The sequence below is a fragment of the Myotis yumanensis genome, unplaced genomic scaffold, assembly GCF_028538775.1.
Source record: "Myotis yumanensis isolate MYYU_CA2020_CCGP unplaced genomic scaffold, mMyoYum1.0.hap1 SCAF_1, whole genome shotgun sequence".
NCBI classification, from domain to species: Eukaryota; Metazoa; Chordata; class Mammalia; order Chiroptera; family Vespertilionidae; genus Myotis; species Myotis yumanensis.
In genome coordinates, this window is record NW_027223752.1 from 192,024,092 (window position 1) to 192,037,924 (window position 13,833).

Below are 13,833 nucleotides of genomic sequence, written 5' to 3' on the forward strand. Positions count from 1 at the left end.
AGTCAAGAGAGATGGGGTCTTACCTGAAGCATGTGGGGGCTGAATGCTGTCTGAGTCCTATTCTTGGAGAAAGCTGAAGGCCTACCAGTTTTGTTGGGGAAATCAAGAGTTATGTTTTTTAACCATGCTAAGTTTAAAGTGTTTGGTAGACATCCAAACAGAGACATCAGACAACTAATTGGATATATGGATTTGGAGGTCACTAACCATTTAGGGCTTGCAGTATTAAGAAATATTCGTTCTCATAGTGTCTGTCTCTTGCTCTCTCACTCTCTGGTACACACACACTCAAAGCTGTGGTCTATAGATGAAGAGTAGATCCATGGAACTAATTGATGTCTGGTGTTTCAACATTCTTAAGTTGTTAGGATTAAACATAATTAAATGAGATAATGGACACAGTGAGCTTGGCATGTAGCAAGTGATGAACAAATGGAAGCTATTATCATTATTTCTGTGTGTCTATTGTTTTTGGCTGTTAATACATCCTATCTACAACTCCAGGATAGAATCTAAATCGGTATTTAAAAGAAGAAGGGAATTTTGACTGGAGTGCTTCATGTACATAAGAAATACATAATTTACATTTTCTGACATGGTGTTTTTCTGCTGATATAAGTGCTCTGTATGCACAGACTATGTAGTAAGGGTCATTTGGATAGTAAATGTCAGAATAGGGCCAGAACCTGAGTTTTTGACTCTTGGCTTTACTGTTCTTTACACCACACCACCTAAATTTCTAACGATAAAGGAAAGGATCTTTAGATTACTTGTGATGTACATAAAGTTTCCAAAACTTATTTTTGGAAGTGCAGGTAAGGAAAGAGTTTCTGCATACTTTTGCCACATCATTTTCTCCATGTCACTAACCAAGACTTAAATATACTGAGCAAGTCATATAATAAAAGGTGACCAACTTAAATCTTATTTTTCTACAGTTTCTACAGCAGTATAATCACTACAAATCCAATGTGGAGATTTTCCGATTACAACCAAATAAACCCAGCAAAGAACTGGCAGAGCTGGTGATGTTTATGGCACAGGTAAGAAGATAATTTCTGTGTAAAACAAAGACCAGTTATTACACATAGTTTGCAGAATATTTTTCCAGTAATATCCAACCTCATTCCATTCAGGAATGAAAGCTTCATTTAAAAAAAAATTTTCCCCCTTTTAAAAAAAAGTTTTTATTATTTTTTTAATTTTTATTTTTTTAATATATATTTTTATTGATTTCAGAGAGGAAGGGCTGAGGAAGAGAGAGAAAAATATCAACAATGAGAGGAAATCATTGATCAGCTGCCTCCCACACACCCCACATGCGGTATCAGTCCCACAACCTGGGCATGTGTCCTGACTGGAAATCGAATGGTTTTCTGGTTCATAGGTCGAGGCTCAACCATCGAACCACCACGACCAGGCAATTTTCCCTCTTTGCACATTTACTTTCTCTGTGTGGTGAGTTGGAAGATTTTGCTAGAGCTTTTCACAGAACCATCCAGAGCAAAATTTCAGACTGTTTGTTTTCTTCAAATTCGTTATAAAATCAGATTCTAAATCATGTCACATATTTTAATAAGACTAAGAGGAAATATGAAAGGAGTCAGAGAAATTTACATGTAGAAGAAAAAGATATGGTTTGGAACCATCTACCTCTATGAAATAGCCTTTATTCCCCTTTTGCAGAATTTTGTACAAGTCCGAAATACATGCACATGAATTATAGGAGAGAAAGACAGACTTCAGAAGAGTCTTTGTTTTGTTACAGATTGGTCACTGCTACCCAGAACATTTAAGTAACTTTCCTCAAGAGTTGAAAGATCTTCTTTCCTACAATCACACTGTCTTGGATCCAGATCTTCGAATGGTAGAGCCAGTATTTGGATTGATAACTTGTGCTGTGTTCGTGTGTATTCTTATAATATGTGTTTAAATGAAACATCTCGGCTAAACATCTTTTTAAATTGTATAACAAAATGTGTCACCCCTTCCTTAAAATCCTTCTGTGGCTTCTTATTTAAACTTAGAATTAGAGACCCGATGCATGAAATTCATGCAAGGGCCTTGGCCCCAACCCCCGCCTGCCACTGCCACCACGGCCCGTGGCCTCTGCTGCCTGCCTCGGCCGGGGGCCTCTGCCGCCTCTGCCTCAGCCCCCACCCGCTTCGGCTTTGTCTGGAAGGAAGGATTTCCAGAAGGACATCCAGTCCAATTAGCACATTATGCTTTTATTATTATAGATAAAACTCAAACGCATTATCGTAGCCTGTAAGTTCTTACATGATCTGCTTCCTGCCTGTATGTGCATGTGTGTGTGTATGTGTGTATATAATCTCATTGTCTTTTCAATTATACTCTTCTTTCTGATCTTTCAGCATGCTAACCCTGCCAGGATGTTCTTTTCCCTCTTGAATAGGTGATTCCTTCTAGTCATTCAAATATCGTATGCCTGAAGAACTTTAATTTCACCTTTTGGTTTGTATAATGCTTAATTTAATAAATTTATCCATTAAATAGCCAGTTTGAACATTTAAATATTCTTACTGTAGTGGTTGACATTGGGTCCGGGCCAAGATCCCTTTACCAAGCCAGTGCATCCATTTCCCCTGCCTAATGGCCCCCAGCTACCCGTTCTCTGGAGCATTGTTCTCAGCTAAATGGGAGACCTAGTACCTGAGAGGTTGACCTTGCAGCTCACAGCTGGTACCTGACCAACCCAGTGGTAAAAAACTCTGACCCTGTCCCTCAAGGTGGGTCCCACTCTCTCTTGCAGTTTGTACTCCAAGGCTTGTGATTTGACTAGAGCTAGTCTCAGCCAGGGACACATCCTTGCTCAGCTTTTCTCTGCCTTATTTTACTGCCTTACTTCCCTTCTAGACAAACCACTGTAATGAATCGGGCTCTACTTCTAGGGAACTCAGCCTTTGGCATTTTAAAATTGTATACATCAGCTTTCCAAACACCTTTATAGCAAGTAGAACTTACATAAATATTATGATTACAAAACATTGATATCTTATACAAAAATTTGTAAAAATGCTAAGTCCATATGTTTAACTCTGTTTATACTTCTCTAAGATTTTATTAATTTCATTAGGCCCAAACAAAAAAGAATGTCATCTCAGACAAACCAAGGTTGCAGGTTTAGGGTTGTCAACTGGTTAACCCTCAGGGTCGTAGGACCTGATAGCACAGGAGGCTTCAAACTCCAACCATTAGTCAGAAGCCTTTTACTTAAGTCATGGAGCTTTTCAAGTTCCTCTGGGTTGTACAGATTTGAGATTTTGAGCATGGAGACTCAGTGTCTTTCCAAGTAATTAGGTTTTCTTTCTTTAAGTTTTGTGTGGCTAATAGTATCAAACCAAACTGGCCTGCAAGTATCCTATATAATAAAAGGTTAATATGCAAATTGTCCCCTTGACCGAGAGTTCGACCAGGGGGCACAGCCGGCCGGCCAACTGCCTGCGGGCCCTCTCCCCAGCCCCATCAGGACGGGCCAGCTGGACCCCACCAGTGCACGAATTCGTGCACCGGGCCTCTAGTTATTAAATAAACAAATGTGTGTGTATGTTTCTTTATAGTATTTTATGATGATTAGTAGGTTTTTAAAACACTAATTAAAATTTTTCTTTGCTAAGAAACAAGAGATTGAATCTGTGTAATTAGCATTCCTTTTTAGAATAATCATTTAGAAGATACTGATGGATCCTCTTTTTACTTGGCTATTGTGATGGCCACCTTCAAACTGTCACCACCTGTCCGGTGAGAGCTTCTTCTTTCAGCAATACCCCTGATGTTTTTATTTATTTACTTATTTATTTTTTAATATATTTTATTGATTTTTTACAGAGAGGAAGGGAGAGAGATAGAGAGTTAGAAACATCAATGAGAGAGAAACATCAATCAGCTGAGGATGTGCCCGCAACCAAGGTGCATGCCCTTGACCGGAATCGAACCTGGGACCTTTCAGTCTGCAGGCCGACGCTCTATCCACTGAGCCAAACCGGTTTCAGCAACCCCCCTGATGTTTTTAAAGCATCCTTGCATTCTGGCAGAAATAGTTCCAAACCCTTTCTTACTGTTTGTCCTGCCCCAAGACTTAGAGTCAGCTATTTTCCAAGGATTATTTGTTCCATCCAATGGAGAAGAGAATTAGAGGAAAAATTTGAGTGATGAGGGTACTCATAAAAGTTGGTGGTAAGCAAGAGTACTGCAACTTTTGTTGTAGTACTAACAATACTTCAAAAGAATGCCTTGTAAGGTCACAAATTCAGATTGATTATTCCAGTTTAGTGTATGATGTTATTGTTGTTAACCCACCTTTCTTATCTTTGTGGATTCATTGATTACTGGGGTTTTGTCAGATGCTGACCTCCCTGTGTAAAGTAGCCACAATGTGTCAATTACATATATTACCTTGTTTTACTTCCTTTGTGACATTTATTATCTGAGATACTCCTGTTCATGTGCTTCTTGCTTGTTTGTCTGTCCTCTCTTCTGCTACACCCCCCAGTGTGTAAGGCCCATGAGGGCAGAGACTCTTTGTTCTGATGCCTGATTAATAGGCTCTTTTGTGATTTACATGCTCCATTTTCTTAACTTTATCATTATCTTATAGTATATTTTCTTTTCCTTCCTGAGACATTTTGCAAAGCTTTGATCTTGCTGAGAAATAAGAATCTCATCAATCCATCAGGTTTACTAGAGCTGTTCTTTGAACTTCTGCGTTGCCATGATAAGCTTCTGCGAAAGGTAAAGAGCAAAATTGCTTTTTTCATATATCTCATTTTTCCTTGCAGTAACATAAAACTTGTAGAGTGAAGTCTTGATGCTTCACATTATTGGATATAATTAAGAATAATTTTAATAGGAAAAAAATCGACTATTTTTTGCATGTAATGTGGTAATAGCTAAACATTTATTGAATGCTTACTTTTTGTCAGGTACCATTCTCAGAGCTTTTTAAATATTTATTTGTTTACTTGCTTAATGATATAGGATTTATTAGTAGTAGTAGTGATAGTAGTAGTAGTATTTTATAGATGAAAAGGCTGAGATAGAGTAACATGCCCAGAGTCACACAGATTCTGAGTGTTGGAGCAGGAATATAAACCCAGGCAGTCTGGCTCCAGAACCCAAGCCCTTTTCTCTGCACTATACTGACTAAATCAGAGCGTGGACTAAATACTCATAGCCATAATTGCCCCAACCTCAGCCCCCAAGAAACTCACTTTTTTTGTTATTACTGTTTTCCTATGACTTTGAATTTGCTTACATAAGTAAGATCAGAAGCTGAAGGTTTATAAAAGAAATTTAAGCAAGAAAAATTTAAGTTCACATTCATTAACTTAATAATTTTTTTCAAAGTGTTTAGAAACTGCCACCATTTGATGTTAGCAATTGTACTTCTTGGTCTAACCTGTGGGATAAAAGTTGTTTATAGGAACATGTTTTGGGCACCAATGATACTTGTATTGCCAATATGATCTTGCATGGAGTTAGGGGCTCAGAAAATGGAGCAACTATAATTCATACACAATTTATCCATTTAAATAGACTATTCAGTGGTTTTTAGTATACTCACAGATTTTGCAAGTATCACAACAATCAATTTTAGAACATTTTTATCACCTTCAAAAGAAATCCCATTCCCATGAGCAATTATTCCCCATGCCCCCATCTCTCCCAATCCCTAGGCAACCACCCATCTATTTTTGGTCTTTTTGATTTGCCTACTCTGGATATTTCATATAAATGGACTCATACAGTATGTAGCTTTTTGTGTCTGGCTTCTTAGCATAATGTTTACAAGGTTTATCCATGTTGTAGCATATATTAGTATTTCTTCTTTTTTGTTGTTGTTGCCAAATACTATTCCATTGTATGATTATACCACATTCATAGGTTATTGGACATTTGGGTTGTTTTCACTTTTGACTATTTAAGAGTAGAATTATTGGGTGATATGGTAACTCCATGATTAACCTTTTCAGGGCAGTTTTCCTTTTGCATTTTAGCTGCTGCTTTTTATTTTGTTTTTGGTCTCTTTTGTGATAAAATGTAAAGTAGATAATATTAAATCCTCTTGTACATTTGTACTTTTCTCCAAATTAAGCAAAGTTTGAAATGTTGGTTTATATATATATGTTTTTGTTTCTTTTCCTCAGACTTTATACACGCATATTGTGACTGATATCAAGAATATAAATGCAAAACACAAGAACAATAAAGTGAATGTAGTAAGTACCCTTTTGTTTTCCTTGTTGCAGCATTGTACCATCAGTGTATTAAGGCTTCTTTCTCCTCTTTTTCTTTAGGTGTTGCAGAATTTCATGTACACCATGCTGAGAGATAGCAATGCAACTGCAGCTAAGATATCCTTGGATGTGATGATTGAACTCTACAGAAGAAACATCTGGTAATATATATGTATTTGTCACTTGAGAAATAGAATCTTTTGTTCATTTGTAATTACTACATAGCACATGCACAATTATTTTTCTTGATCTTGAGTAAGAATGGAAGTAAATATGCAGAGGTAGCAACACTAGTTACCATTTGTTGAGCACATACACCTTATATTACACTAGGGATCCAGTGCATGAATTCGTGCACCTTGAAAGGAACTGTAGACCGCGAGGCTGCGGTGGGCACAGGGGCGGGTCTCAGCCCATCCTCCATGCCCCCACCCAGCCCTCCCACTGTGGTCCTGGTCCCCTGTCTGCTGGCAGCCCCACTCCCACTGCCTGACTGCGCTGGCCCTGCTTGCACCTGCTGATGGCGCAGAGCGATTGGGTGCGAGCAGCTGCTGCTGCCCCGATCGCCCCCCAGGAGGAGAGGGAAGTGGGGAAGCCCTCAGAGGTGATCAGGGCTGGCAGCTGCTGCTCACACTCACTGACGATGCAGAGTGATTGGGGCTGGCGCCGGTAGCTGGTGTGAATGGCAGCTCTGGTGCCAGCAGTGGGCACGAGCAGGGCCGGCGCTGGCAGCAGGTGCAAGCGCCTTGTGGGACCGTGGTGCACAGGAACAAAGAATTTTCAGTAACCATCAGAGACTCGCCCTGATGACAGTGACCAGCGCCCCACATTGGTCTGGCACCCCTACTCACCTGCTCCGCCATCCCACCGCAGCCAACACCCGCCATGTTCTGCATGCGCCCCCCCGGTGGTCAGCACATGTCATAGCAACTGGTTGTTTGGTTGTTCTGCCATTCGGTCTATTTGCATATTAGGGTTTTATATATATAGATTGTTCTCCCTTCAGAACAAAGTAATGCAGCTTATCTGGAATTATTCACATTTGATAGGTATTGACACTAAAGTTCATAGAGTTTAATTTTAGTAACTAATAAAGAGCAGAGCTAAAATTCCAACCCAGATCTGTCTTGACTCTGAAATCTGTGCTCTTTCTACTTTGCCACTCTGGCAATTTTCAAGTAAATTTATCCTATTTTTGTAAAATGTCATGTTTTATGAACTTTGGTTTATTGGTTTATTGATATAGTGCCTCCAACTCATGTGTTTTGCTTTTCTTATTTATTTACTTACTATAAAAGTAGTAATATTCATTGCAACAGAAAATTTGAAGAAGCCAGAAAAGTCTTTTTAAAATATTATTGATAGTTTCACCACCCAGAGATAGTCACTGTTAATAATTTATAATTCCTCCTGTCTTTTCTTTAGCATGAATTTTTACTGTTAGAATTTTGTTACATTAATAGTTTTTTATTTGTTTCACTTCTCTTCAATGGGCTCCTATGCCATTAAAATTTTCCTAAGGGCATCTTTTTGTGTGTGTTTTTTTTTAGAGAGGAAGGGGAAGCATCGATTCGTTGTTCCACTTTTTATGCTTTCATTAGTTGATTCTTGTATGTCAAGCATGTCAAGCTCAAAGGCTAACATGGGCCAAATAAACAAGGTTTAAGTTTATGTGAGCTGCAAAAAAAACAAAAGCTTCAATTTTCATAGAAATGTAGGTTTATTTCAATAGAGACATGCTGAATACAAAGGGCTGAAATAAATGAGTAATTGTTAACATAAAATAATAGAACATTTTAAATTTTTTCATGAACATTAACTCACCAGATACTGAATAACTGCACAAATTAATAAGCATAATGCAAATAAACCTATTTTTCTTGTTCACTGAAAGTGAAATACTTCCTGTTGCGCACACCAAACAAGTCAGTCCAAGACTAATGACGTGGCAGTCAGCTGCTAAAATATTCACTGCTAGTATTAGTGGAGAGAACTGGTGTGCCTGTGCATAAGGTGCGTAAGGGAAATGAATGCAACGCAATTATAGTAATCAGTCATTAGAGACGTTGTAGTTCGTTAATAATTATGTATAACAGCAGTGATGGCGAACCTTTTGAGCTCGGCGTGTCAGCATTTTGAAAAACCCTAACTTAACTCTGGTGCCATGTCACATATAGAAATTTTTTGATATTTGCAACCATAGTAAAACAAAGATTTATATTTTTGATATTTATTTTATATATTTAAATGCCATTTAACAAAGAAAAATCAACCAAAAAAATGAGTTCGCATGTCAGAGGTTTGCCATCACTGTATAACAGGATATTGTAAAAATTAAGTTACGGAATTTTTATTAAACGTTTGTTACATGCCGTTATATTGGCTGGGCCGCAAAAATATGCACTGTGGGCCACATGCGGCCTGCCGGCCATGAGTTTGACATGCTTGTTGTATGTGCCCTGCCCGGGGATCAAACTCGCAATCTTGTTGTATCGGGATGATGCTCAAACCAACTGAGCTATGCAGCCAGGGCCATGAGTCTTAATGACTGCATAATTTTCTGAAGTAAGACTGAGCTTAAGTTTAATTAGTATTAAATTAAGTAATCAAACGGTGGTTGACTAGCAACTTATGACTTTTTAAAATTATTATAGCTAGGAATTCTAACAAGTCATAAATGTTTATTACATTATTTATTTTGTGCCATTGTGCTGTCAAGTACAATAGAATGAAAACTTACTTTATAACATTCATTTGTTTTTCCCCAGGAACGATGCCAAAACTGTCAATGTTATAACAACTGCGTGTTTCTCTAAGGTCACCAAGGTGAGCATCTATATGGCTGTGTGAAGGCACTGTTTGTGAGTGGTCTGCTTCTCCATAGAGAGTAAAGGAGAATGGTATACGAGGAAGAGGGAGTATGTTGTTCATTTTACTGGTGCTCTGTGTACACGCCATTTCCTGCTTCATCAACCTGTGCTTTAGAAGTGTCAAAATAGCCGAAACCGGTTTGGCTCAGTGGATAGAGCGTCGGCCTGCGGACTCAAGGGTCCCAGGTTCGATTCTGGTCAAGGGCATGTACCTGGGTTGCCGGCACATCCCCAGTGGGAGATGTGCAGGAGGCAGTTGATTGATGTTTCTCTCTCATCGATGTTTCTAACTCTCTATCTCTCTCCCTTCCTCTCTGTAAAAATTCAATAAAATATATTAAAAAAAAAAAAAAAAGAAGAGTCAAAATAATCATGAAGGTTCCCCCCCCCTTTTTTTTTCTTTTAATATATTTTTATTGATTTCGGAGAGGAAGGGAGAGGGCGAGAGAGATAGAAACATCAATGACGAGAGAGTCATTGATTGGCTGCTTCCCGCAAGCCCCCCACTGGGGATTGAGCCCACAACCTGGGCATGTGCCCTTGATTAGAATCGAACCTGGGACCTTTCAGTTCACAGGCCAACACTCTTTCCACTGAGCCAAACCGGCTAGGGCTCCCCCTTTTTATTGAAATTATTGGGATGACACTCGTTAATAAAATTATAATGGTTTCAGGTGCACAATTCTACATATGAGTGTTGTAAAATGCTATGTATTAAACAATAGTGTTGATTTTATGTTTTTCCTGTAATTGTTGACTATTTTATTGGGCTCAGACACAGCTGAAAGATAATTAAGGATATGTTTGACTTTCTATTAAAAGGACTGTAATGTCACTTTTTTGTAGGGGGGAAGTAGAAATTCTTTTTCTTATTGATTTTTTTATTTTTAGCGAGAGAGAGAAACATTGATTTGTTGTTCCCCTTATTATGCATTCATTGGTTGAATTCTTGTATGTGCCCTGACCAAGAATCAAACCCACAACTGTCATGTATCAGGATGAGGCTCTAACCAACTGACCTACCAAGCCATGGCATGGAAATTCTTGACAGTCTACTTGAAGGATAACTATGTAGAGCCTAGGTATTTTTATCTAAGATTTTTTAAAATTATATATTTTTTAGGACAAGTAATGTTATAAAAGCATTATGTTTTAATTGAGAAAATCAGCTCAGATCCCATTTTTAATTTTCTTTAGATCCTTTTGTGTACACTTATATAAAGAGTAGACAGAAGTATTTATTCTTTGTTGTAAGGTAGGATGAGTAATTTTTTGTTCTGATTGATCTTTAGATATTAGTTGCTGCTTTAACATTCTTCCTTGGGAAAGATGAAGAGGAAAAACAAGACAGCGACTCAGAATCAGAGGTTAGTTTAACCATAAATGCTTCTGAATTTTACAGCTTATGAGATTTCATTATTGCTTTCAGGGTAAATGGTAAAATCCATGACTGCTTACATTAGAAAGGAATTTACATGTTACATTTATCCTTTATTGAGTTCTGCCATGTGGAGATTTTATAGTTTAGAATTTGTCACTTAACTTTAGTAAGATTGCTTAAGTAACTAATAAAATTTAGATTCATTCACTCTTGTTATTAGTTATAAAACAGTTACTATAACTCACTATATAAACTTAGAATGAAAATTGCTGTGAACACATTTTTTTAAAAAATATATTTTATTGATTTTTCACAGAGAGGAAGGGAGAGGGATAGAGAGTTAGAAACATCGATCAGCTGCCTCCTGCACACTCCCCACTGGGAACATGCCTGCAACCAAGGCACATGCCCTTGACCGGAATTGAACCTGGGTCCCTTGAGTCCGCAGGCTGATGCTCTATCCACTGAGCCAAACCGGTTAGGGCGATGATGCCAACACATTTTTGAGGTGAGTATTGACATCATAGAAGTTCAAAGTGGGGGAATGGAGAGGAGTAATATCATGGCATCTTTAAAAGGAAAAATCAAGATATATTATATGAAATTTTATTAATTAAAAAAATACTTTTAATTAAATTTAAAAGGAGAAAAATTTCCCTTCCTATTTTAGCATTTTTATAAGAATACTGGAATCCTATGTAATAATAAAAGGCTAACATGCAAATTGTCCCCTCGGGAGTTTGACCGACTGGGAATTCAACCACTCACTATGACGTGGGCTGACCACCAGGGGGCGGCGCAGAAGGAAGGAAGGAAGGAAGGAAGGCCCCGATCATCCCTGATTGTGGGCCTCTCTAGTCTATATACATAAAAGGCTAATATGCTAAGTGTCTGACCAGTTGCTATGGTGCCCACTGACCACCAGGGGGCAGCTCAACACAGGAGCTGCCATGATGCACACAGAAACCTCTGTGCCCACAAAGCAACACTCGGCTTCCCCCAAGTGGGACACAGGCCCTACCACCACCCCAGAGTGACAGCCCACCAAATCGCAGCCAATGCAGCCGAGACTCCATGGCGCAAAATGCAGCCCACAGCCCAACCCAGTCTGGAAACGGTAGCTGTGGGCGCTGGGTAAAAACGTCATATAGCATTCCTGGCTTACTCTCCCTAGCCTCCTTGCATTTCTTCAGCCCCGGAACATGCCTTGCTTTATAGCCAGGTGCAAACATTTCACACTTTAACCAAATGTCTGTGAAGCACTTTCCCGTGCCTCATCTCATTTGATCCTCACAGAAGTCCTGGAGTAGGTAGATAGGAGACGTGGTGGAATTCTATTTTCTTTTTGTTAACTGGAAAATGGAGATTTAGAAAGTTTAGAAACTTGACCCAACTGAAAAGAAGAAATGGTGGACCTTGAAAATGACTTCAGTTTTTCTCACTGCGCAGAATATAGTCAAACACTGCTGCAGTTAAATATTTCACCCTTTGTTCTCCCTGTGTGATCTACAATAATAATCTACTGCGTGTTGATATTTACTGCTGTGTTGCTGACAATTACCTGAAATAAGTTGGGGTGCTTCACTGGGATGGAAAAAGTTTAGCTACATCAGAAAGCAGGCCTAATTAAGCAGGTTTATTCTATACATATAAAACACTAAGTTGACTTGCGCACAGGTGATACATATAAAGCTCTCGCTGGTGCCAGTTGTATGTGTGTGTTTTGATCTGTCATTGTTGATCATGAATTTGGTTGACACTTCTATTATAGAGAAAGGGCAAATAGCGATATTAACACTTGGGTTGCGGGAAATGAGTTAAGTCGGCTCGCGTGAATTGCGCGTACTCCGAGGGAGCCGTCTTAAACTCGGTTCATATAGATTTGCGGTGGAGTGCGGGAAACGTGTAAACTCGGGCCGATTGTAACTGCGTATTACCAAATATTTCATTTCAATCGAACCCATACTTCAAAAGATATAGGCATTTTAACGCGCCATCTTATATTTTGGCGGGAAATTCACCCGCAACCCAAGTGTTAAAATATTTCTTCTAATTAATTTTCTTTCAATGTGCACAAATTCGTGCACTGGGCCACTAGTATATAATATCTTGTAATTCATTTTATCTTATTAAATGGTGTATGAGTAATACATTTTTATTGTAAAAAGTTTCAGATACTATAGATAAAATAGAAATTTGCTTGACCCTGTGTTGTTTCCACTTCCCCATCCCTTCTTCACAGATAACTACTTTGTTTCCCCTTGCAGTTATATATGTAGGTATATATATGTAGGTGTGTATATGGTTGTCTTATATGCACAGTAGGTTTTTATTTTTTTATTTTATTTTTAAAAATTTTTATTGATTTCAGAGAGTAAGGGAGAGGAATACAGAGATAGAAGCATCAATGATGAGAGAGAATCATTGATTGGCTGCCTCCTATACACCCCACACTGGGGATTGAGCCCGCAATCCAGGCATGTACCCTGACCGGGAATCGAACCGTGACCTCTTGGTTCATAGGTTGATGCTCAACCACTGAGCTATGCCAGCCAAGCCACAGTAGGTTTTTAAAATATGTAAATAATACACATATTATACTGCAGGTTGCTTTCTTTGTGTCAATGTATACTTACCAATGTATTTAGAGCTTATTCTGTTAGTATATGTAAATCTGCCCTATGCTTTTTAAAAAAAAATTGTTGACACTATTACAGTGGTCCAACATTTACCCCTCCCCTTTGCCTGTTCCACTCAGCCCCCACCTCCCTGTCCCTCTGGCTATCACCATACTGTTGTCTATGTCTGTGGGTTATGAATCTGTGTTCTTTGGCTAATCTCTTCAACCTCCTTTCCAGTCCCCCCCCACCTCCACCTACACCCCCTTCTCCTCTGGCCTTTGTCAGTCTGTTCCATGTATCCATTCCTCTGTTTCTATTTTGTTCCTCTCTGCCATATGCTTTTACCCTACACATCATATTTCTGAATATAAATGTATTATACTTAAAAATTTTCCTGTTCATAAATATTTGTTTCCAGTTTGTTTTTCAAATTAGAGCAAAGTTGCAGTCTGTCAATATATTATACTTTAATAAAAATTAAAAGGAAAATTAAAAAAGAAGGATCTCTTATGCTTTGAGACATTATAGAGGGACCTGAAGAGTATTATGCTAAGTGAAATAAGTCAAAGAAAGACAAGTATCACATGATCTCACTCATATGTGGAATCTAACGAACAAAATAAACTGATGAACAAAATAGATCCAGAGACATAGAAGCATGGAACAGACTGATGAATCTCAGAGGGAAGGCAGGGGTGGGTGGG

At 38.6% G+C, this 13,833-nt stretch overlaps 1 protein-coding gene across 1 annotated transcript in view; it reads left to right on the forward strand.

The window, feature by feature from the left end:
* The window catches only part of SDAD1 (SDA1 domain containing 1), a 33,495-nt gene that overhangs the window by 1,679 nt on the left and 17,983 nt on the right, over nucleotides 1-13,833 (forward strand). Inside the window, exons 2-8 of the mRNA XM_070394741.1 lie at nucleotides 939-1,043; nucleotides 1,769-1,867; nucleotides 4,642-4,752; nucleotides 6,168-6,239; nucleotides 6,318-6,418; nucleotides 9,026-9,083; nucleotides 10,420-10,494. Of these exons, the coding sequence (XP_070250842.1) occupies nucleotides 939-1,043; nucleotides 1,769-1,867; nucleotides 4,642-4,752; nucleotides 6,168-6,239; nucleotides 6,318-6,418; nucleotides 9,026-9,083; nucleotides 10,420-10,494 (621 nt within the window). The remainder of the gene's footprint in view (nucleotides 1-938; nucleotides 1,044-1,768; nucleotides 1,868-4,641; nucleotides 4,753-6,167; nucleotides 6,240-6,317; nucleotides 6,419-9,025; nucleotides 9,084-10,419; nucleotides 10,495-13,833) is intronic.